This window comes from Schistocerca nitens, chromosome 1, assembly GCF_023898315.1.
Source record: "Schistocerca nitens isolate TAMUIC-IGC-003100 chromosome 1, iqSchNite1.1, whole genome shotgun sequence".
Taxonomy (NCBI): domain Eukaryota; kingdom Metazoa; phylum Arthropoda; class Insecta; order Orthoptera; family Acrididae; genus Schistocerca; species Schistocerca nitens.
The window spans coordinates 794,421,774-794,447,367 of record NC_064614.1 but is presented as its reverse complement, the minus strand read 5'-3'; the positions used below and the strand labels follow the sequence as shown (position 1 = coordinate 794,447,367).

The 25,594-nt window shown below is 40.3% G+C and overlaps 1 protein-coding gene across 1 annotated transcript in view; it reads left to right on the top strand.

Annotated features, from left to right (window-relative positions):
- LOC126262364 (chorion peroxidase-like) overlaps positions 1-25,594 on the top strand; it is a 260,243-nt gene that overhangs the window by 166,511 nt on the left and 68,138 nt on the right. Inside the window, exons 3-4 of the mRNA XM_049958952.1 lie at positions 1,925-2,001; positions 25,200-25,293. Of these exons, the coding sequence (XP_049814909.1) occupies positions 1,925-2,001; positions 25,200-25,293 (171 nt within the window). The remainder of the gene's footprint in view (positions 1-1,924; positions 2,002-25,199; positions 25,294-25,594) is intronic.

Sequence of the window (25,594 nt, the reverse complement as noted above, 5' to 3'; positions counted from 1 at the left end):
TCCCCTATTGTCTTCACGCTAGTGGCAAAATGTTGTGCCACAACACGAAAAATGAACTTTTACCATCGTCGTCGGGGTGTTACCGACGGAGCGGGACCATAGTTTAGACAAATTTAAAATGCGTTCCAGCTTTGGCCTCAACGCATTTTTAGGGAAACCACGAAAAACCAAGGTCAGGGTTACTCGATGGAAATATAAACTCCCCATTTTCGGAATACAAGTGTGAGTTTCTCATACATTGCAACCACCATTATATTTCCATCCGCTTAGCTCCTGGTACGATGTGTAGGTGACCTCAGCTACAGAATTATTTTTTTCCCCCATACTGGTTATGATCCTTCGAGTCAAAGCTTTTCATTCACACAGTTCACAAAATATGTGATTGGAAACGAGCGACGAATACATGTCTGAATTATACAACTAAGAACTCTAAGATATAATGAATAACTCTTGTACACGTAAAAGGAAGTAGTCCACAAGAAAATCACTAAAATAAAATTTGAAATTTTTTTATTTTCATTTGAAGGTAATTGACAAGTCAATTGCAAAGCTTTTCGCTGTGTAATATTAATTAGTAAATGGTCCATTTACTTTGAATTGGTTCATATTTTAACTGCATGAGGGTTGCATAGAAAACGGAGTTAAATTATGAGGCCTGTGAGCTACATAATGTACGAGGATGATGTAGTAATCCTTTCTGGTCATCCTGTTCAGAGCTAAGAATAGGTTTCTTAAGCAAACAACTCACTTCGAAACATACCACACTGAGTAACAGTGAACCAAACTATAACACACGAATGGAACTGAGCATGAGGCCAAAATAAACTGTTACCCCGAGCTCACATACTTCTCTAATGGTTTATAATTTGGTCTCATCGATGTAACAAACGGTTGCCGGAGCTGCACACCCATACTAATCGTACCAAGCAGAAAAGGAGGGTAGAGATACACATCGTTTAGACGTCGAAGTCACTGGAGAGAAAACTCAGTCAACCCGTTAAGCGACAGAATGGTTTTTATAGCTTAATAATGAAATGCATATCAGTATGCAGCCTTTGGGAATAATAATGAATAAGACTGTATTATAAGTCTATAATGAGTTATGGGGTACTAAATATTCACACGAGTGAACCAGGAGCATATAGCAATTGCATAGAAGTTCCTGTGGAATATATATTTACCATTGTAACTTAAAGAGAAGCAAGGGTAGCAAAGGGTGTTTATGGAGTCCAAATCTTAATAGCCGGGTGAATCATTAGAACCTTCAGAATGTGTATCTTCTCTATTGTGCAACATCGTTCGATATGTTTCTTTGTGAGGTGTGGGTGACAATAAAAAAAATGGTTCAAATGGCTCTGAGTACTATGGGACTCAACTGCTGAGGTCATTAGTCCCCTAGAACTTAGAACTAGCTAAACCTAACTAACCTAAGGACATCACAAACATCCATGCCCGACGCAGGATTCGAACCTGCGACCGTAGCGGTCTTGCGGTTCCAGACTGCAGCGCCTTTAACCGCACGGCCCCTGCGGCGCGCGGGTGACAATACGTAAATATTGTTTGCCCCCTATCGGTCTAAATACGAGTGTGGTTGAAGTGGATGGATGTAGAGTATTAATCGCCTTTAGTACTGGAAACCTGAACGAAATTCTGCGTTCTTCTGGCTCCACGCCACTAACATTTAATTTGCAACGTCTACTGATAACGCGATTGCTTCCGTTACTAGACTGCGAAACAGGACAGCACAGGAGAGCGAGAGATAGATAGATAGATAGACAGAGAGAGAGAGAGAGAGAGAGAGAGACCAACTTCTTTTCCGTTACTAGTTGTGGTTGTGTTACAAACTATTTTAGTGTTCGTCCACATTTAAAAACTATTTGTGTTGTAGATGAGGAACTAAAGCTGTGGTGTTTCTTTATTTCAGTGGGTACGGCGGTGAGCACACGTGTATCACCTACGACGCCGTCAACCAGGCGTATCTACAAGCGAGAAAACGCATCAGTAAGTATAAATACGGCGCTATCACTCAGTGATGCAAGGTGGTAAAATGTTTTTGACTTTGGATTTTTCGATGAGCAAATATCTGTCTCTGCCCATACTCATCGCTATTCTTCTATTTTGGAACAGCGGGTCTTTCTTCCAGTAGTCTTGTAATCGGGCATATTTGACATTACCCATATGTAATGCAGCACCCAGGAAGACTAGTATTTCTCCTATACTTACAGATTTCCAATTACTAATCCTAGAGCCATTTTTCGTAATTTCGCTCGGAAATATATTGTGGGCGTTACCGTTCTTTTCATCAAATACGAGCTGCAGTATGTCACCTGTAACCAGTAGCCTAAAGAAACCCATTAACGTATTTCCAGCAGGATTTATCTTCAAACATTCTGCTTTTGTAAACGGATGATACTGCATCCCATGTGGTTCTTCATACCAAGTCGCACCTGGTTTGCTTACTTCTGCGAGCGCGGGTTCTTTATCGTCGGCGATTTCTTCATTATCGTCGTCCGTATCTCCTGATTCCGAACTGTCGCGAAACATATTCGACAGTTCTACTTCCACACTGTCATCACTATGGTATGTTTCTGCATATCCAAATTGCAGCCACCCTCCTCTGGTTCGCCCCCTCTGAACTCAACATCACTAACACACTCAGTAACTCATGGTCAGTATATTGTTCACTCTTCCTACTCTTTGTAGGGTTAGAAGGCCCCGGTGTTTGTTGATTCGCCGCCATTGCAAACAATGCACAACACAGACGACTAAGGACGAAAACACACAACTGCAGACAGGAAAACTTTGCGTGATATTTCGTTGGTTGCTTGTACTAACACGAGTGCACAACTGAACAAACTAAACTGAGTACTCAGATAACGAACACGCCGCTTATAAGCGTGTGCCGCACTGGCGTGTTGATCGCGGAGACGCTTATAAGCGTCAGCCGGAGCGAACGTGTTAAGAGTGCAACGGGAATTCCACTGTTAAATGCAGAGGAGAGAGCGGATAGGTATGAGAGGGAAGATTTGTCTGCTATGATAGAATAAGAAACAGGAGTCGATTTAGAAAAGATAGGGGATCCAGTACTAGAATCAGAATTTAACAGAGCTTTGGAGGACTTAAGATCAAATAAAGCAGAAGGGGTAGATAACATTCCATCAGAACTTCTAAAATTATTGGGATACTTCTGTATCCCACTTCTTTGCGTAGTAATTCTTCCTGACTAATCTCTTAAACTTCAGCCTACTCTTCATAACTACTATATTGTGATCTGAGTCTATGTCTGCTCCTGGGTACGCCTTACAATCGAGTATCTGATTTCGGAATCTCTATCTGATCACGATGTAATCTAACTTTTCCAAGTATACCTCCTCCTCTTGTGATTCTTGAACAGAGTATTCGTTATTACTAGCTGAAACTTGTTACAGAACTCAATTAGTCTTTCTCCTCCCTCATTCCTTTTCCTCTATCAGTCCTAACTGATAGGGTTCCAGATAGATGAACGATACTCAAGAACCGATGTCTGTTTTTGCCACTATCTGCTTTATATGGTCATTCCACTGAAGGTCGCTCTGGACAGTTACGCCTAGATATTTTACGGCAGACGCTGTCTCCAGCTGTTTGTCATCGGTAGTGTAGTTGTACAGTAGTGGGTTTCTTCTCCTGTGTATGCGCAATATGTTACATTATTTACGTTCAGAATAAACTGCTAGAGCCTGCATCATTCAATTCTCTGCGGGTCGTTCTGCAGATTCTTACTATCTTCTGGCGTTGCTACTTTGGTATACACAACTGCATCACCTGCAAATAGCCTTAAAGAGCATCCGACGCTTTCTGCTAGATCGTTTATACATATTGTAAACAGCAACGGTCCTATCACACTTCCCTGTGCTATTCCGAATATTACCTTTACATCTGTCGATTTAGTTCCGTTAAGAGCGACGTGCTCAGTTCTATCTACAAGAAAGTCTTGTATCCAATCGCTGGCCTGCTCCGATGCTCTGTAAGCTCGTATTTTTTGCATTAAACGGCAATGCAGAACGGTGTTAAATGCTTTACTGAAATCAAGGAACACAGCATCAACCTGAACGCTGTTGTCCACAGCGCTGTAGATATCATGGAGGAAAAGAGCGAGCTGAATTTCGCTGGAGAAATATATCTCGGCTCCCATGGTTCATTATACATACTTCAGTTGTACTACAGTTGATGCATTAATAATACATTTGAAATAGTTAGCTAAGAACTTTAATTTTAATTGCTTGTCCCTGAGAGGCAACTCTGTCATAATCATTGCTGGTTCCGGATTATCAGGCTCTAGCACTTTGGGAACATGCAAACCCGAACGTTTAATCGTCCTCTTACGTTCTGATTAGCAACCTGGAGATGATATTCGTTCAGTCCAACCACACAACTGTTTGAACCGTCTGGTATTTGCTCGTTTTCATGAAGTAATCAAAGTAGTGAACGACACATATTTTGTAATGTCCATCTGAGATATTTTGGCTATTTTGATCTATCCCTTCTCTTTCCATTGTATTTCCGCCGTCTTTTAATTGACAGTAAGCTTTTCTCCTCTGCTGGAATTAATTTCATCCCCAATGGTGGATCTTACTAATCTCATTTGTTTCTGAAGGATTAGAAACTGATATGTGGTCAGTGTGAAATTCATCCAAGCCAGCACCTGGAGACAGGCATATCATCATCTTCGCGAGGCCTTTCACGAAGCAACTAAATCTACATCTACATCTACATTTATACTCCGCAAGCCACCCAACGGTGTGTGGCGGACGGCACTTTACGTGCCACTCTCATTACCTCCCTTTCCGGTTCCAGTCGCGTATGGTTCGCGGGAAGAACGACTGCCGGAAAGCCTCCGTGCGCGCTCGAATCTCTTTAATTTTACATTCGTGATCACCTCGGGAGGTATAGGTAGGGGGAAGCAATATATTCGATACCTCATCCGGAACGCATCATCTCGAAACCTGGACAGCAAGCTACACCGCGATGCAGCGCGCCTCTATTGCAGAGTCTGCCACTTGAGTTTGCTAAACATCTCCGTAACGCTATCACGCTTACCAAATAACCCTGTGCCGGAACGCGCCGCTCTTCTTTGGATCTTATGTATCTCCTCTGTCAACCCGGCCTGGTACGGATCCCACACTGATGAGCAATCCTCAAGTATAGGCCGAAAGAGTGTTCTGATGGACTACATTTTCTAAGGACTCTCTCAATGAATCTCAACCTGGCACCCGCCTTACCAAAAATTAATTTTATATGATCATTACACTTCAAATCGTTCCGTACGCATACTCCCAGATATTTTACAGAAGTAACTGCTACCAGTGCTTGTTCCGCTATCATATAATCATACAATAAAGGATCATTCTTTCTATGTATTCGCAATACATTACATTTGTCTGTGTTAAGGGTCAGTTGCCACTCCCTGCACCAAGTGCCTATCCGCTGCATACCATCCTGCATTTCGCTGCAGTTTTCTAATGCTGCAACTTCTCTGTATACTACAGCATCATCCGCTAAAAGCCGCATGGAACTTACGACACTATCTACTAGGTCATTTATATATTTTGTGAAAAGCAATGGTCCCATAACACTCCCCTGTGGCACGCCAGAGGTTACTTTAACGTCTGTAGACGTCTCTCCATTGAGAACAACATGCTGTGTTCTGTTTGCTAAAAACTCTTCAATCCAGCCACACAGCTGGTCTGATATTCCGTAGACTCTTACTTTGTTTATCAGGCGACAGTGCGGAACTGTATCGAACGCCTTCCGGAAGTCAAGAAAAATGGCATCTACCTGGGAGCCTGTATCTAATACTTTCTGGGTCTCATGAACAAATAAAGCGAGTTGGGTCTCACACGATCGCTGTTTCCGGAATACATGTTGATTCCTACAGAGGAGATTCTGGGCTTCCAGAAATGACATGATAAGCAAGCAAAAAACATGTTCTAAAATTCTACAACAGATCTATGTCAGAGGAATAGGCCTATGGTATTGCGCATCTGCTCGACGACCCTTCTTGAAGACTGGGACTACCTGTGCTCTTTTCCAATCATTTGTAACCTTCCGTTCCTCTAGAGACTTGCGGTACACGGCTGTTAGGAGTGGGGGGGGGGGGACAAGTTCTTTCGCGTACTCTGTGTAGAACGAATGGGTATCCGGTCAGGTCCAGTGGACTTTCCTCTGTTGATTGATTTCAGTTGCTTTTCTATTCCTTGGACACTTATTTCGATGTCAGCCATTTTTTCGTTTGTGCGAGAATTTAGAGAAGGAACTGCAGTGCGGTCTTCCTCTGTGAAACAGCTTTGGAAAAAGGTGTTTAGTATTTCAGCTTTACGCGTGTCATCCTCTGTTTCAATGCCATTATCATCCCAGAGTGTCTGGATATGCTTTTTCGATCCACTTGCTGATTGAACGTAAGACCAGAACTTTCTAGGATTTTCTGTCAATTCGGTACATAGAATTTTACTTTAGAATTCACTGAACGCTTCACGCATAGCCCTCCTTACGCTAAGTTTGATATCACTTAGCTTCTGTTTGTCTGAAAGGTTTTGGCTGCGTTTAAATTTGCAGTGAAGCTCTCTTTGCTTTCGCAATACCTTGGGGTCACATGCTTTGAACAGCCTGTAATCAGACCTGCTGACCTTTAGGTATCACTAATACCCTTAGCCATTATTTTATCCTCCAGGCAGCTTTTTGTTTACAAGTCAGGGGTTTGTGACAGCGTACATCATAATTCACGAATGCATTCGCTTAGCTTACAATACACATTGATGAGTATGGATCTGCTACGTAAGATTTGTTTGCCTTCTCACTGTTCAAACAAAAAGATGCACGACAAAAAGATGCACGACAAAAGATGCACGACAAAAAGATGCATGACACGGGACCTGAAGCTGCTAGTAGCTAATCAGTATTAAGTTTGTGAAATCTGTGAGCAATACTTGTTACATCACGTGGAAGATGCTCCAGATCACTTTCGTGACAGACTTCTGGAGTACAGCTAGGAAGAGGATGGATTTTTAAACTGTACTTGAATTGGCTTCATTCTTTTGTTTTGCATGTTAGGAGGATTATCCTGTAGCTAAGAGCCACTGAAGAAAAAAGTAGGAATGTTTAAAATATTGTGCAGTGTAATTATTCCTTGAGGACTGTGTTTATTACATGCCATTAATATAACAGGTATAAATTAAGTGTATAGGACTTAGAATCTGTTAGAGAGTTTAGAGCAGATAAACGAATCACTTTCTTTATATGATAACAATGTCATAGGTGTACCGTTTCATTGAAGAAGTTGACGCTAGTGTTGTTCGGAGACAGCAGTTAAACCGCCAAATGATGATAATATTGTTTTAGAGATGATGCTGAAAATTTTATCCGTTTTCATTAACGCAAAACTTGAATCAACGTACTATTGGTTGTCTCACATGCTCAAAACAGACAGGGATTTAGCGAGTAATGGCTGCCGATTCAGCCGAACGGGCAACCACCTCTTCTAGAGCCTAACAGTGTGTCCTGTGCCACAGACTTATATCTTCCTGCAGAGAAAGAAATCCATAAAGGTCGGGAGAACTTTTACGTAAGCACAGCATAATAAAGAAAAATAATATTTACCTAGAGATATGGACATTGAAAAGTTACCATTCCTAACAGTAAGATGTAATTTTATCGCATATCAGATTTCAGTAGCAATGTGTTACATGCGGAAAAAAAAGAAAGAAACTGTGAACGTCTGCCTAAGAGAAATCCAACTCCAAACCCTTCAAGCGGAGAAACGGTGCACCAATGACATTTGTGTCATATAAAAATCTTTGTCTCCTCTAAATGTCTAGATATTCATCATGCGGCAGTTGGAACACCGTCTCTGAACATAATTACAAGGATCCCAAAGACCCCTTGTGAGGGAACGGTGGACATGTAACACTTTCGTCGCACAAAAAATTGTTTGTGTTTATCTTCTCTGAAAAGACTAAAATTTTATATACGTAGTTTTGTACACCGTGTATGTCAATGTAATCTTCAGTGAGATTGTTTGGAAAGAGTATTAATTTTAACAAATGTCGTGTTTCATAATCAGTCATGTAACAGCTCTTAGTCAGTTCGAGTACATCCTTCGGTATTTCTAGTCTTCAGAAATAGACATAAATAAAATGGCGCATCATCAGACACCATCTCGTATTTTTTACAAACTATGACAAATGATTCACTAGAATCATGACATTAAGTTTGGCTACTATTCAATGGGAGTGTTCCAGGTAGTTGTTCCAACTCTAGCTCCGTATTGCTGTCTTGGTTTTCACTCTCATACTCGCAAGATGTCCTTAATAGTACATGCTTCACAATATTATAGAGGTGTTTTTGGAACACTGTAACACTAAACATAAGCTTGACAGTAGCACGTCGTCATAGTCAGGTTTCCAGCGTTTGCCACCACTCGTACGTCACTGTCAGTCGCCTAGTTCCAGCCATCGCGCTTGTTAGCGCGGTTTCGGATAACACGCGGGATTTGCTTGGGAACATGTAACAGCGGTGGACTTACCAGGGAGAGGTAACCGTATCCTTGCATTCAGCCCTTTGTGCAGCGTAGACGCCGGTGGATGGAGAAAGTTGGCTCCAAGGGCACGTTCCAGACGATCGCCTTACGTAACGGGCATGGCTAAGCGCCCCGATCCACTTCTTTGTCCGCGTCATCCTTTTATTTCTCCCATAATGTCCTGTAGCGTGCGAGGCAAGGCGAGATGGTACAAAAAAAAAAAAAAAAAAAGAAGGCTTATGCAACATAACCAGTGAGCACAGACAAAGGAAGATTCTCGGATCTTCCAATAAGACCTAATATTCGAGAGATACTAATCTCTCCTAGCCAGTTATTTACAGTTCTCATTTCCATTTCCTGAGGGTCATCTAATCAAGGACACCGTTCTCCCTCGATAGTTTAACTCTTCCACTGAAGAAGCCTTGCCAACAAAATGTATTTAGTTTCTCTGTAGCAGAGTGTAATACGGTAAATTTCCGTAACTTAGATTTTATCTGAGCGGAGAGAACCTTATAACTACAGTGACGTGAAGCATATTAAAAAACTTAACTAACTGCTAACAGAGTTCAGTGCCATTTTGAGATTCAGTCTGGGATGGTCGCCTGAGATGAGAGACACCAAGGCGATCGATCCCTCGTCAACTAAGCAACGTTCTGTAAGATGAAGTCCCCTGCTCCGTTTATGGGACACACTGTGTCTCGCCACGTTCTACAAAGAACAAAGATTCAGTTTTGATATGAAGTTAAGTTGTTTAAGATTTCAGACGACGGTGATTACGTCCTTCAGAAAAGTATAGTAGAATGAATGAAATGGAGTGGGAATTGCAAGTGATACTACGTAATCGTCGCTGAAAATTACATCTGTTCGGCTTTATAAGCTGAAATCGCTCGTGTAATACACAGGCGCTTAGCACTTAGAAGTAAAAGGACATCGTCAGTATCTCACTGCACTGGAGCTAATTTTCTGTCGTTCTTCTATGGCTAGATTACATGGTAAATCTCCTGAATAAATATACAATCACACACACATTTCTGATTATGTGTTGTATTAAAAATAGTTCCAATCCCCGACTCAGATCAATGTTTTCGGTTTTCGGGAGTATCACCTTTGAAACTTCCCCTTTGAACAATTTATACAAGACTGTGCTTAAACTGACACAATATTTTTAGCGCAACGCAGTCTGACTTTCAATAATCTCTACAAGAGAATGGCCCTGACTAACATTAACCTGTACTTTTCACAAATCACTTACCTCACAAAAATCTTGGTTACTCCCACTACTGCAATAGAGCGAGCGCCACTACTGCCAGCTAAATAAAAGATTCAAACTATGGAAGGCACTAACTACTGATAGGGATAGTTAGCAAATGAAAGATATTAATAGAGAGAGAGAGAGAGAGAGAGAGAGAGCAGTTCATGACAAATTTCAAAACTCCGCCATCTCTCTCCCCACATCCACCACTGCTGGCGGCTCACCTCCAACTGCGAAACGCTACGCGCTGTTCACAGCCAGCTGCCTAACACTACAATGGCGAGTATTACAACAATGCAAAGCAGCCACAGACTGCACACAGCACAGACAGTGATTTTCATACAGAGGTGGCGTTACCAATAAAAAACCTAAACAGCCTACTTACATAGCCCCCATGCTCCCCACAAAAAATTTTACAAGTTGTTTAGGGCAGTGCCCAATAATGATTTGATAAAATTTTTCATAATTACAATAACAAAGAAATAAAATGCACACACTTACTGATACAATGTTGGTCAAAAGCTAAAATTTTCTCATAGTCCATAAAGACAGTCCTGATCGTTGAATTGCAGTGTTTTTCTCAAAGTCTGAGCAGTAAAATAAAATGCACACGGAAGTAGTGGATTTCCATGCAGTCTTGAAGAAGTAGTGTTGTCCTTCCAACGGAAAGACAGTGCTGACTCTTGACATGCTGACAGGTAATGGGCCACAACAGAGCAAACCCACAGCGGAGTCAATCGAAGTTTTGAAGAATATCGTTTGGTAGGTCATCACAGAGCAGACCCACTGCAGTCCTGGTAGAGATTACGGTATTGGTGGGCCACCAGAGGTGCAGACCCACTGCAGTCCTTGTAGAAATAATGGTACTGATGGATCATCAAAGATGTAGACCCACTGTAGTCCTTGTAGAAATAATGGTATTGGTGGGTCATCAAAGATGCAGACCCACTGTAGTCCTTGTAGAGATGGCCAGCAGCCATCTGTTGTGACTATGCAGGTGCACAATCGCCATTGAAGAGTCTTGCAGATAATATAGCAAGTCCATAACCACCACTTGTGCACTCACAAAGTTTTTGGAATTGTCCTTAGAACCAGCAATGCTGTTATCCAGTCCCTTGCTGAATTATTAACACACATGCAAACACTATCAGTCCCTACTTCTCACATATTGTCCATATACTATGACCAACAGAAACGTGTGCAGTGAAATGATACTTAATTTGAAGAACTGGTGTCAATTACAATATTATAACATGAGAATACAATTACAAAGGTACAAAATACATTATTAAAGAACATAACAATACAGATAACATTTGTAGTACAGGTTTTACAACAGAACAGAAATAAACATATACATCAATGTTACAGGAATTATGACATAAGTAAATACATAAAATATCAGAATAACTTTTGGAACATCAACTTCACACATAAGCATTAAAACAAAACAGAATAAATAATGTCTAAGCATCTTTACAAGGTAAATAACATATTATCAGAAAAAATTCTACAACTCTCATCAGATAAACACATAAAGACAGGAAGAACACAAATGTACAAGAGTACACAAACACATAGCGGAATAACAGAAAGGGAAAGGACAGGGTTTGTTTTACTGCAGTATCTTGCGAACAAAACTTTTTTTGTTCTTGGAGATCTCCCTTCGTTCATCATTATTCCCAAAAAGTCCTATCTATACCTCCTTTCTGTATTCTAACCATATTTCTTTCAAAATAATTACGGATCATTGTACAATACTCATTTTGGCCCAAAACGTTTTCATATACCTTCAATGCATTTCTTTCCATTCATCACAACTAGTTTCTTATATAGTCTACCCCCTCTTAAGCTAACTTAAATCTACTGAGCTCAGATGCTAAACTAAGGGACGAGGCAATGCAGCAGCACATAAAACAATTAACGCAAACAGCAATGACAAAAAAGTGCAGATTTGCAAAGGAAGCAGCATTTTAGAAATTAGCGAAGCAATTGCAATATTACGACTAATATAAGGCAATGTGCAGCAAACAAGAAAAATAAATCTGGCTTAGCAGAGTAACACAAACTAAAATTCAGTAGCACTATGCCTGGCAAACAGCAGAACTTATACCTAAACATGACAAAGTTCAAGCAGAAAAAGTATTACACTAAAAATGGCCATGTCTAATACCTATGTCACATCTTAACACTAGAGTGATGCATCACAATTTATTCTACAAAAGAAATTAACAAGTACTTGAAAAGAAAACTATGATTGCAGTTCCTGTGAAGGTAAATGTCTTTTTGTGCTCCCTCATTTTTTTTTGAAAAAATTATTATTTACTCGATCTGTAGACAGAAAATATTTATATTAGTACATCTATAAAATTTTATTTTAACCAATGCTGCAGTGCAGCTAGAAACTAGATATCAAATGAAATAAGCAATTACGCAAACCAAAGCATAAAAATATCATTCAATAGTCATGTGACATTTCATAAGTTAGTAGACATTCTCTCAACTCTCGTAGAAAGACGATTGTCATAATCAGGTGTGCAGATGTAAAAATATTTCTCGTCATTTCATTAGGCATTTCTGTAAATATCATAAATTAAGAGCTCCACAGTGTCAACATATGTTTTCAAGTTCGACCGTGTCGTTTTTGCGATGCTCTCTACAAAGGAACGTCAATAGCGAGAATAATGGCCTCCCTTTTTTTTTCTACCTGTGCCGCTGAAAAGGGCTCGCAATAATGGCTTTTTCTCCAGGCGTCTGACACACCTGGCCGCTCACAACGAATTACTTCACGGTCACTTACCTTTCTTAACGAATTATTTACGACTGCAGTTTTCGCTACAGCGACAGTCTCATATAAAAATTTCATAGGTCAAGAATTTGCGTTACAATTCTGTAGAAACAAAATCGTATGAATATAACAGTGTCCAAAAAATTTTCGCCGGCATTGTGATACATTCACGCATTTACACACATTTCATAACTCTTAAAGTACGATTCTCGGTTTACAACATCCTTTTTCACCAGTCAGAATCCCTACCTTCTATTCATTATTCATATACATATAAACACGTAATCACATTCCTTATATAGCATCATCTTATTGATCATAAACATACCGCAACAGCATAATACACATCGTCGTCGTAAAAATAACATCATAACACCTCAGTCAAATCTCAAAATCGTCGTAGCTTCCTCCAATAATTTCAAAACCTAAAAAAATTCTCTGCTCATGTCAAAAGTGTCATCTACCTCAAATGTACTTTAAAATCATGCTCCCTTACCAAATACATCATTCAAAGCTCTCATAGTATCACAGTGGTTCCGAAAAAATATGAACAGTTCACAAAGTACAGACAAAATACAATTTCATAAGTGTGAAATTACCCAACTGTGAAATTGCGTAAACATGTGTCACTAATGTAGTAAAAAAAATGTTTATCTCTCAGTTAAATGATCAGATATCTGTGTAATTATGTGTTAGAGAAATATGGTACTGATGTGTAAAGTTGTATAAGCAAATACCATATTAGCTAGGGCTCCTTGTGCTCGCCAAACACATGATACACAAAGTAAGCGTGTACCCCCCTGAGGATAAATGAATAATACCCTCAGGTGTTACAGATTACAGGAATGGAATGAAATGTATCATGGAATACCTTTGTATCATTGTACTTCAAATATCTTTAAAAATAAATGTTTTAAGTACAAAATTAATCAGTCAAATGTGTGTACTGTAGCGCTAAATCTGCGTCTTGTTGCAACATAATATCTGTGGAAGTCTCGTATTTATCGTCCTCCGAAAGCTAAGTTCTGCAGAAGTCAATGTACTTACCTCATGATAAACAAAAGTGAAATGCTTTGTTTATAGATATCGTAGTTATTACGTATCTTACCGTGATCAAGAAGGTACTATAATGTAACGTATTGTTGTGCTACGAAAAAGGCTGTCTCATTGTAGCTATACCACAAAAGTTACTACTAAAACATGTTTTACTTTTCAGAATAATACAGAAAAACTGTGCAGATATAAAACAGATAACAGCGCAAAAGCAACATTGTAAACTGTCACTCATTAGTAGCGTCGTGATAAAATCGTGTAGCTGTCACATAAACTAACCTATGTGTCATCTGGCATCTCACAGAAAGTACTTTAAACCCAGAATGTACGTATTTTCAAGTAAACCAAAATGTTGCATTAAAATCTCATTTACCAGTATGTGTCCTATGTAAGCCTGATAGTCGTTACGTAATCGTGCAGCTAACAAGCAAGAATGTACAAATACAACACTGTGTCGTCTGTTCACTATAACAATGCATTCTTAATTTCTGTTTAAATAAGTTCTCTTGATTCTTGACTGGATATTTAACTTCAAAACATTGTTGCATGTTAACAGTTTCTTAAGTCTGACAAAGCTTACTAGCAATGTAAAGTGAAAAGTTAAAAAACAGGTTATTTTTCAATAAACGGTTTTACATGTGAAATGTGGTGTAAACCTTTACTCTTCATAGTACTCAGACTTTCAACTGAAAAGCAATTGTCATGTTTTATACATCGGTAAAGAATGCTAAATTTTTTCTCAAGGCTAGCGTCTTATGTTTTTTTTTTTTTCGGAGCCAGGGGGCGCACACGGCTGCCTGCTGTGCGAGTCATTGTCTGTCTCTTTGTTGGCGCGCGCCGTTATTGGGATTAGGAGACCTAACTTCTACAAATTCACTCTGACGAGAAGGCCCTGCCCTGTTTAAATCACGCCAGTTCTGATGCAATTCAGGTCTGTCGTTACGAATATATCATCTGTCGTCATGTCGGTAGGTTCCGTAGTTTCTTCCTTGTCCGTCACGTGGTGGAGAATTTCTCCCTGAATCGTAACTGTGCGCCGAACTGTTGCGTCTGAAGTTATTCTGTCTCCCTTGATAATAATTGTTTTGGTTCCCATATTGTCTGTTTCTATGGTAATCTCTATCATGTTCATTACTATGGAAGTGCGATCTTTCTCTGTACCTATTATTCTGCCAACGGTTGTCATATGGGTGGTGTCTTTCTTGGTCACGATTTACGTTATAAGAATAGCCTTGTCGTGTATTATTTCTGTCATCGCGGAATTGTGACAGATGTGACCTGTAATTGTTGTGCTCCTGTTCTCGCGTTCTGCGATTGTCAGTGTCAATTTCCAGTTCTTGTAACAGTCCCTGAAAAGCTTCAATGTCGTCTTTGCAACGTCCTGCAAAAATAATATGCCGTAAATGTTCAGGTAATTTGATTAAGCAAATGCGGATGAGTTCTGAGGGGCTGTATGGGTTTGAAAGATACTGATTCTTATGCAACATGTCTTCAAAATATTTCATAAGACTGGAAAATTCAGATTGTTCGAAACGTTTCATCATTATGATGCTCTGTTTTACTCGGTCTTGTGTAGCTTGAGACCAATACGCTGAGAGGAAGGCATGATAAAATTCTTCTTCACTGTGACAATCGTGAATGACCGATCGCATTCTTACAGCTGGTTCATTCTCCAAGTAGCCACACATAAATTCTAACCTGTGCTCCAATGACCAGTTGGGAGGAAAACAATGAGAGAATTGATGGAGCCACGCTTGTGGATGAATGTCGTTGGCAGAATTCTTAAACGTTTTGAATTTACGTGTAGTAATGAACAGCTTATAGTCAAAGTCATCATGTCGGCGAGTCGCATATCGGTCATTGTTACGTCGTTTCGGCGGTTCCACTTCAAAATTCGGTGCACCTTGCCAATTTCTTTCATAATTTTCGAAATGCGCTGTGTTATTATTTTGTGGTTGTTCCGTATTTCTATGTCCCTCTTCCCGTACTGGAGCGCGAGTGTCCTCTGAAATATGTAATTCTTGTATTACCTGTGTCAACTGATCTTGTACTTCCCGGATTTCTCTTTTGTACTGTGTATTGATTTGATTTTGATTTTGTTTGAATTTTCTAATTTGTTCATACTCTTCTGTGTCAGTGAAGGCTACAGGTCTTGTGTCATTCAGATCATCATCTACCTTTGTAGATAAGTTAGTGACCTGATCCGAAAGTTCGGCTACTTTCTCCGATAGTGAACACATTTCCTCAGTGTGTTTTTCTGAACCAAGTTTCAGAGTGTCCATTTGTGTTGAAATCGAATCTACTGTGTCCTTCAAGTTTTCCTGAGTTTTTGCAAGTTGCGTAACCGAATCGGTAGATGCAACTGAGTCAATTTTAGCCCACAAGGTCTCATGATTTTCATGAACAATGGTTTGCAGTTCTTTTATGGCTGCTTCGTGATTCTGTAATGCATTTTCATGCCGCGAAAAAATAGGTTGAAAATGCTCACAAATTTGTGTTTTTACGTCATTGCAGACTTTTTGACATATCGATTCAATGTGATGTAACTCATTAGTTAAATCCTCACGTGTTTGTTCAAGAGTTTGCTCCAATGAGTCTAACTTTTGAAGATTTTGTTCCATTGCGTCTAACTGTTGCTGTGTTTGTCTCTGGTGTTGTTCCATTGTGTCTAACTTTTGAAGATTTTGTCCCATTTGTTTCTGATTTTGTTCGAGCGTTGTGTCTAACTTTTGAAGATTTTGTTCCATTGTGTCTAACTTTTGAAGCTTTTGTTGTGTTTGTCCCATTTGTTGTATTAACTGTAATAACAATGCACTGGTGTCTGGAACATGTTCCTCAGTGCTTTTCGGCAGTGAATTTGCACCGGAAACATTCACATTTTGACAAGCAGAAAATGTGTCTTGACTTATTTGAGAAAACGGTGAGGATCCAAAACTTGAATCTACAGTATTTGCGAGATCGTGTCGTGTCATTTCGGATTCCTGAGGCGAGCTATTGCCGACCGATCGATCGATAATACTTCCCTGTTCACTACTTGTTTCATTGTCTACGCCATTATCTGACGCCCGCTCCATTTCCCTATGCACAGTTACCAAATTACTACTTTGAATGTCTGTTAATTCATTACACAGTGGTGCTGGCAAGCTACGCTCGTCGTCACTATTATTTCTCAGTTTACTTTGGAGCCTAGTGTTACGTTTTTCACACGCCATTATTGTCACAATATTTCACACGATAACACAGAAAAGCACCATTTGAAGAGCAAAAATAAGAGAACACATTAACATAGCACTGAAAATAATATCTAGTTAATTGCAAGCGCAGCTGCGAAATACTTGGTGCAAATCTACATGCATGCCACAACTGTTTTACTGTACAACAATGAAAGGCTGCAACTACAGAGGAGATTCTCTCTACAATTACGCGCTAGCAATAAACAAAATCTACACTAATTACACAAACTACAAGAAAAAAAAAATCAGAAGATTCCAGTGAGGTATCCTCGGCTAAGGGTCGACATATGAAACGCCCCCTTTGAACAATTTATACAAGACTGTGCTTAAACTGACACAATATTTTTAGCGCAACGCAATCTGACTTTCAATAATCTCTACAAGAGAATGGCCCTGACTAACATTAACCTGTACTTTTCACAAATCACTTACCTCACAAAAATCTTGGTTACTCCCACTACTGCAATAGAGCGAGCGCCACTACTGCCAGCTAAATAAAAGATTCAAACTATGGAAGGCACTAACTACTGATAGGGATAGTTAGCAAATGAAAGATATTAATAGAGAACAAACAATGTATTTACCTTGATATCATATATATATATATATATATATATATATATATATATATATATATATATAGAGCAGTTCATGACAAATTTCAAAACTCCGCCATCTCTCTCCCCACATCCACCACTGCTGGCGGCTCACCTCCAACTGCGCAACGCTACGCGCTGTTCACAGCCAGCTGCCTAACACTACAATGGCGAGTATTACAACAATGCAAAGCAGCCACAGACTGCACACAGCACAGCCAGTGATTTTCATACAGAGGTGGCGTTACCAATAAAAAACCTAAACAGCCTACTTACACCTTGACTAAAAGGCGTTTATTCCCAACTGGGAACCTCTTCGCACCATTACTAACTCGCCTGGTAATTTGCTGAAAAGAACTGCGATTCTGTATTGGGTCGTGTCTCAACAAACAGGGCGCTCTCCTCCTTGAAGTAAAAAACGGATACAGAGAGATAAAAAAAAAAGAAAACTCCTGAATTAGGCGAACAGCACAGGCAACATCATCGTCTCGATCGCATCGCCATTGGCCATTACTTTACGCACTATGTATACAAATATACCTAGATGTACACTAGGTATTCATATGGTTGTCTGCGATAAATCGTCCAAAAATTAAAATAATTTCAATTTCCAGCTTTTGGCCAGGGTTCCTAGGAACTTGGTTTTGATTGCAATGCTTATGCAGAAAATGGAAATCCTCTCCTAAATTGGTACTCCCTTAACCGGCCTCCAATTCGCCTGGTATTTGGTTGAAGAGACTAACTCTATAAATCGTATAGCGCGTTCTGCTTTTGGAACGGGGAATGAACAGGAAAAAACAAATACAACAAATTAACAAAAAAGAAACAAAAACTCTTAATTTATGTCAGCTGTACATATCGGGCAAGTCATCGACTTGATCGTGTTGGACGTACACTAAGATACATTCACGCATTAGGCGCTTACGTTTAAAAGTTTGATCAAATGCTCCCAAATAAAGTAGCGTGTGTTCTGCAGGGGTACCACGCACGTCCTTTACACCACCTATAAAATCAAAGTATCTGGATCTTTAAGTGTAGAAACCTTTGTGTTATTGATGACGGGACTGGTCCCTGCCGTGACCGGGTGGTGCAATGAAATGATGTTAAGTCGTTCCGTACCACCTGCTTTCCGTGGCGAACTTCAGCAGGAAACCCTTGATCGTGGCTTGCTCGACTTACGCAATACTGTTAAAATGCACGGTACCAGACCAACTCCAAGGCAATTTGCTGCAGCCGCAGTTGTGGGCTACAAGCAGATTACAGCACAGCCGTCATGCAACGCAGCCCAGGCGCGCCAAGTGGAACGCGCCGCACCGGTTCCAGGAGCGTCGTCCTCGTATTTCAGGCCGTTCCCCCGAACTTTTTTTCTCACCACATCCTGGCCTGTTTCGTCAGAATCGATAACTCTATGGGCTCCAATGATTCACTTTTGAAGTTACTTCCATCTCACAGATGTTTTCCTGTTTCTTCAAGTTTTCCTTGCTGCGTTTTTTAGCGACGCCAAATTTTGTCATTACGTACTGCCATATTTAAACCCTCACGACATGTTATTCATTTTTCACATGCATTACCCACACCGACAAAAATTCATACTTCGAATAGAAATTTCCAAACTATTAAGACAGTATTACAAAATTAATCAAATAATTAAGACAGAAGAAATTAACAGCGAACTGGATCCGAAGGATTAAAAATATTTAAAAATAAACAGCGTAAAAGTAGAAGTAGCATCAGAAAAAGATATTTAGAGAAGGAAAGCATTTAAAAATTTAAATGGATTCCAACTAACATGGAGTAAGCGAACGGGTGTGAAGTGGTCCAAGGAAAGAAAAAAAATCGTTCAAATGGCTCTGAGCACTATGGGACTTAACATCGGAGGTCATTAATCCCCTAGAACTTAGAACTACTTAAACCTAACTAATCTAAGGACATTACACACATCCATGCCCGCGGCAGGTTTCGAACCTGCGACCGTAGCGGTCGCGCGGTTCCAGACTGAAGCGCCTAGAACCGCTCGGCCACACCGGCCGGCCAAAGAAAGAAAGAAAGAAAAACACAGATGTGGTAAACACATGAAAGAATGCTGGAGGAAAAGCAAAGAGCAATTGAGAAGTACATGAAAGTGTCACGTCGACGCTAAAAAAATTCACTTCCAGAAGAACTATTTATTGCCATGCCGAGTAGCATGAACCCAACCTTGGTGAACATCCACTCATGATATTGCTGTTAATAGATTGTTGTATTTGTTGACGAGCTTAAGAGACGGGAAGCGCCAAACTGGCGTAACACGCCAAACTGGCGTAACAGTACAACTTTACGTAGTTAAAATACCGGAATTATATGGAGGTTTCTTCCTGTGTCAGTCTTGGTAAGTAATAAAGTAATTCTTTTGTGTTTGTAAACTCTTAACCTTGGATACATTTTTCACACATCAGCTTGGCGGAATGTTGGAGGAAGTGCTAACAGCCTCATTATACGTGCAAATAAAATCTTCACTTAAAATGGCTGAGTACTTTACGATAGTGGTAAAAAAATTGAAGAATAAAGCAGTCAAATGTTTTGTGACATGATTTGTCTGAAAGTAAACAAATTAGAGAAACTCTTGACGCACCTTTGAATAACGCACAACAGTTCAGATGCTCATACGTTGAAGACGTAAGGGGCTCACTTTGTGAAATACCAGCAGATAAATATTCACTTGCACCTTCGAAGGTTTTAAAATTCTGGGTTGAACATTGAACTTTTAATTCTCAGCCGGCACCTCATTCCCTGATGCGTCGAATGTTTCTCTAATCTCCTTCATTTATTAGTATTTGAGAAATCATTTCACAAAATATTTGACCGTTTTTTTTCAATTTTTTATTTTTCAAGTTTTGTTTAGAATACATGAATTTAACATATTTAAATATCGATCAGTATTCTATTTTTATTGAGAGTATATAGATCAAGACAACGCAGAGAAGTTACAGTTTATTAAGCTTATCCATTACGAATGTTTAAGAACCTGTGACTGTTTACCAGTGTATATACAGAAAATTGCAACCAGTCAGTTTTTTCAAGTAGTTGTTTATTCAATTCATGAACCGATTTTCGAACCTTTTCAGGCTCATCTTCAAGTGGTGTGCAGAAAGTTACATAGGAGCCTGAAAAGGTTCGAAAACAGGTTCATAGAATGAATAAATAACTATTTAAAAAACTGACTGGTTGCAGTTTTATGCATTTACAACATTCAATTTATGCTACGATTTGATATATTTTAACACTTCTTTCCCATAGCTAGCAGCAGGTGTTCGAAAAGTTACAAGTTTTCCTCCAAATCACCAAATTTTTCTTAATTTCTCTGATTATTTTCAAGCAATCAACTTTTTTGTCAAAACTGCACCTCACTTCACATTGATCGGTTTGATACGTCAGTTGTACGTTTGTATAATTTCTAGGGAGTCTTTCTTTACCTCCACTCAAACATTTAACCAGTATAATAGACTTCTATACCGTCTCTGATAATTTGTTACGTATATTCCCTGTCGGAGAACAATTGTAGAATTCATATGATAGTTTATGTAAGACTGTTAATTTTAAATGTCATTATTTGACTAGGGTACATGGGATGATACGGGGAATAGCAACAATAAACATTATATTTCTCTCGCAAAGACTAGATACAATCGAAAATCGAAATCTGACTTCCTGAACTTCCGTCACCCGTAATGACTCATATATTGTTGTGGAACTTCTTGGAGAAAATGTCTGCGTCTGCCGCGCGGGATTAGCCGAGCGGTTTGGGTCGCTGCAGTCACGGACTGTGCGGCTGGTCCCGGCGGAGGTTCGAGTCCTCCCTCGGGCATGGGTGTGTGTGTTTATCCTTTGGATAATTTAGGTTAAGTAGTGTGTAAGCTTAGGGACTGATGATCTTAGCACTTAAGTCCCATAAGATTTCACACACATTTGAACATTTTTTTGCTGTAATTCGTGTCATGAAGATTTTCTGTGAGGTAAGTAACTTATGAAATGTATGGATTATTGTTAGGATTTCTACGGTACTCAGGAGTTCTGTCTGGATGCCTTCTGTTTTGACTCTACAGGTAGTTGCTGTGCTGAGTTTACAGTTAACAGTGTTCGAAATTTTCATTCTAGGATACAATCATACCCCGCCGACGAGTACATACGCAACCTCGAAAAACTTAAGCCGTCTGAACGGCATCGCATTGTGGGTCTGCGGGAAGCTGGAAGGACGTATCGACGGATTGCTCTATGTGTTGAGCACAAAGTATCGGTGATGTGTCGCTGATTCTGGCAGTGGTCTTGTGGAACAAAACCTGTAGAGCAGGTACTGGTAGTCCAATACTACAGACTCGCGTCAAGATCGACACATTGTACGAGAAGTGGTGGCCGACTGCATATCATTCAGGGACGAAATTCGGGCATATATTGCACCTGCTGTGTCATCAGGGACCACTGGGAAACATATGCTTACAACAGGACTAAGATCACATGTGCCTGTGGCCAGGCTACAGCTTACACCACGAGACCACGAAGCACGGCTGTGCTAGTATCGTGGAAGAATCGACTGGAAAATGGAATGGCCTCTGCTGTCTTAATTGATGAGTGTAGGTTCTTTGTATATGCGAGTGATGGACGCACACCTGTACAGGAGAGACCTGTTGAGCAGCCTATTCTCGAGAGCATCCGCCTACGACACACAGGTCTCACTCCATGTTTCATGGTGTGGGGGTCCATCAATTACAACTCTGTTATATTTGGTGTTTCTTCAGCGAACAAAAAAATCAGTGCCCGCTATACTGCACAGGTTGGTATCCCAGTGATTGTGTGTATTATGTATTGAAACGGATACCTAGAAACGAAGGAGAGGCTCCGTACTGCCGAAGCCCTCAGTGGTTCACAACCCCACAACAGGCCACAGCTCCACGCACCCCACTGCCGCCCCACACCGAACCCAAGGTTATTGTGCGGTTCGGCCCCCCAGTGGACCACCCCCCGGGAACGTCTCATACCAGACGAGTGTAACCCAAATGTTTGGGTGGTAGAGTAATTATGGTGTACGCGTATGTGGTGACAGTGTTATCGCCGACATAGTATAACTGAGGCGGAATAAAGGGAACCAGCCCGCATTCGCCAAGGCAGATGGAAAACCGCCTTAAAAACCATCCACAGGCTGGCCGGTACACCGGACCTCGACACTAATCCGCCGTGCGGATTCGTGCTGGGGACCGGCACGCCTTCCCGCTCGGGAAGCAACGCGTTAGACCGAGCGGCTAGCTGGGTGGGCTTTATCGCCGTTCCTTCGATTGGAAGGTAATGCGCTCTTTGAGCAGGACAGTGCACGTCCACATAGGGCTGCTACGAGGCCACGTGCTCTTCGTGATGTACGGCTGCAAGATCACCAGATCCCTCGCCAAATGAACCCGTGTGGGACATGGTGAACCGGGAACTTAGTCGTTCTCCAGAGTTTGCAAGAACCATTGCGGATATGCAACAAAGGGTGCAAAGTGAATAGGACGCACTGCCGCAGGGTGTGATTTTGGAATTTCATGATCTTTCACATGCGCGAATACACTCCTGTGTTGCAGCCGTGTTGGGGTATACCGTGAATTGATGCTACGGTTTCGGCATATGTATTTTATTTTGTCTGACTTTCTTACTATGTACTCCTACAGTACTGGACACCCTGTCCACTCATTCGTCAATAAAATGCTGTTGTCGTTGAAGGTGTTGCATTTTCTTCCGGCAGTGTATTATTCAAAGGTTCAAAAATGGCTCTGAGCACTATGGGACTTAACTTCTAAGGTCATCAGTCCCCTAGAACTTAGAACTACTTAAACCTAACTAACCTAAGGACATCACACACATCCATGCCCGAGGCAGGATTCGAACCTGCGACCGTAGCGGTCACGCGGTTCCAGACTGTAGCGCCTTTAACCGCTTGGCCACACCGGCCGGCATTATTCAAAGGAAGTTATCTTATACCCACCTAATTTTTACGGTTAGAATTTTTTTTTTTAGAAGAAGAGAGAAAGAAAAATAAAACAGCGAATGTGCGTAAAAGGATGGGGCTGCTTTCAGTTTTTCAAGATGATAACGATAATGTCTGGTATTTGTGCCATATTGTGAATATTGAGTGATTCTATTAGAGTACACATGAAAATTAAGGAATAAAACGATGTTAATGTTTTTCAAACATATGAAATTTTCTAAGGATTAACAGAGGAATTAACTACGATTTGTGTCCATATTTGTGGCGCCAGTAGTGAGGACTGAGGAGACGGAAACTCATTCGTTGCCTGATAAGTAACATGACGCGTTAGAACATGGAATTTGGTTTAACTATCTGTTTTAGTTATTTTAATATCTTTAAAAAACAACTGTAATATTTCAGATCTGTTCAGAGATTTAGGTAGCTTCATAGTAACAGGAGCCGGTGCAGTTCACAATGAAACTAAGCGATCATCTGGTTCAATATTAGACTAAGTTCAATAGTGGAGGTGTTAGATCACTGCTTTCTCCTGAGCCAGCTATAGAGACACGTACAGTTTAACCCTCTCTGCCTCAAACCACCATTTTATTAATTTTTTTAAGTACTAGCCACTGCAAAACAGAGACTCCAGGCGGTACACTGAGGTATTTCTACGAATGTAATGCAATGCAGTAGTCGCTTACAGCGTTCAAAGCAACAGGCAGCTCTGAGATTTTGCTACGTTATTTTAGAAGGCTTATACTCGCACATTTTTATCACGCAATTAACTTGAAGTGCAGTTTTTGCATAGTGATCAAACTAAGGAGATAATTGGCGATGAAAGTAAATATGTCTACAGTTACTGTAACGTAAACTTGTGTTTATAGTACAGATTTTGTAAATGAACATTCATTATTAATTTTGTAATTGGATGTACATTTATTAAATTTCAGGCCCGTTTTTTGCTTATTATTTCGGATTATAAATTTTATTTAGGCTTTATAAATTCATGGAAGTTTCGAGACGTCACCCATTATTTACACATTCGTCTTTTATAGAAGAAAATTCGAGTGATACGGATTCAGTGGCATCTGAGGCAGGTACATCAGGAACTTCAGCTGCTCTGCCAAGTCCTGGACTATGGAACTCACTGAAAATGCAATTTATGACGATGTTGATAGCGATAGTGAAGTTGAACCTGTCACGTTAAACTCACAAGCAAGATGGCTTACATCGTGCTAATTAGCGGCTGTGCGTGACTTCTCTGAAGAGGTCGAACCAAATGCTAATGTAAGCTGTCGGTCTTCCGTGGAGTTTTTGAACATGTTTACACAGGAAATGATGAAGGTTGACATGTCCCAGTAGTTTCAAACTGAAACAACCTTCATAAAACAATGTATTGTTAACTTTCCGACAATTTTCTTGTTGTTTACGATGACAATAAAGTTTAATTTTGTGAAAAATGTTAAAATCATATATTTTTTCATGTTGTTGGGATTCGAAGGGTTTACGAGGAAACTGAACGACTGGCATTTTTACACCAAAGTATTTTTTTCAGATGTAAAAGTAACTATTAGTCCTAAAAAAGTTCTCTTATTGTCAGATATCGAACATCATAGCTGTCATGAACCTAAACTAAACGAGCTACGACATTTCACTATATATTTAAAGTTGTAGAGTAAATTTTTCCCTTCACCTGCAATGAATTCTCTCAATGTTGCATTTATTTATATGTTTTTTATGTTTGGTTTGCAGATGTTGCGCAGCCAAAGTCACAGATATGGAAGGCAGAGGAGGTGGCCACGCTGGGAGAACTGCTGCTGGACATTTCCATCAACCTGGCCAAAACGTGAGTATTGGCACGCGAGCGCTCTCACGATATCGTTCGTGAAGCTCACTACCGCCCTTCCTCCTACAGCAAACAATATTGTGATGACCATAGACGCTGACTTACCAAGATGGCAATGGCATTAATGTTGCAAGTGTGGACGAGAATATTATTTGAGCCTGTGGACGTACGACTTTTATTCTGTAGCTTATTTTACACTGAACACGTACGACAGAGTATTTGCAAGCTCACATACAGCAAATGGCTCGAGGTGCAATATCGCTATTCTTTGCACACGAAGCGTCAAGTCTAAGCTTGCCGT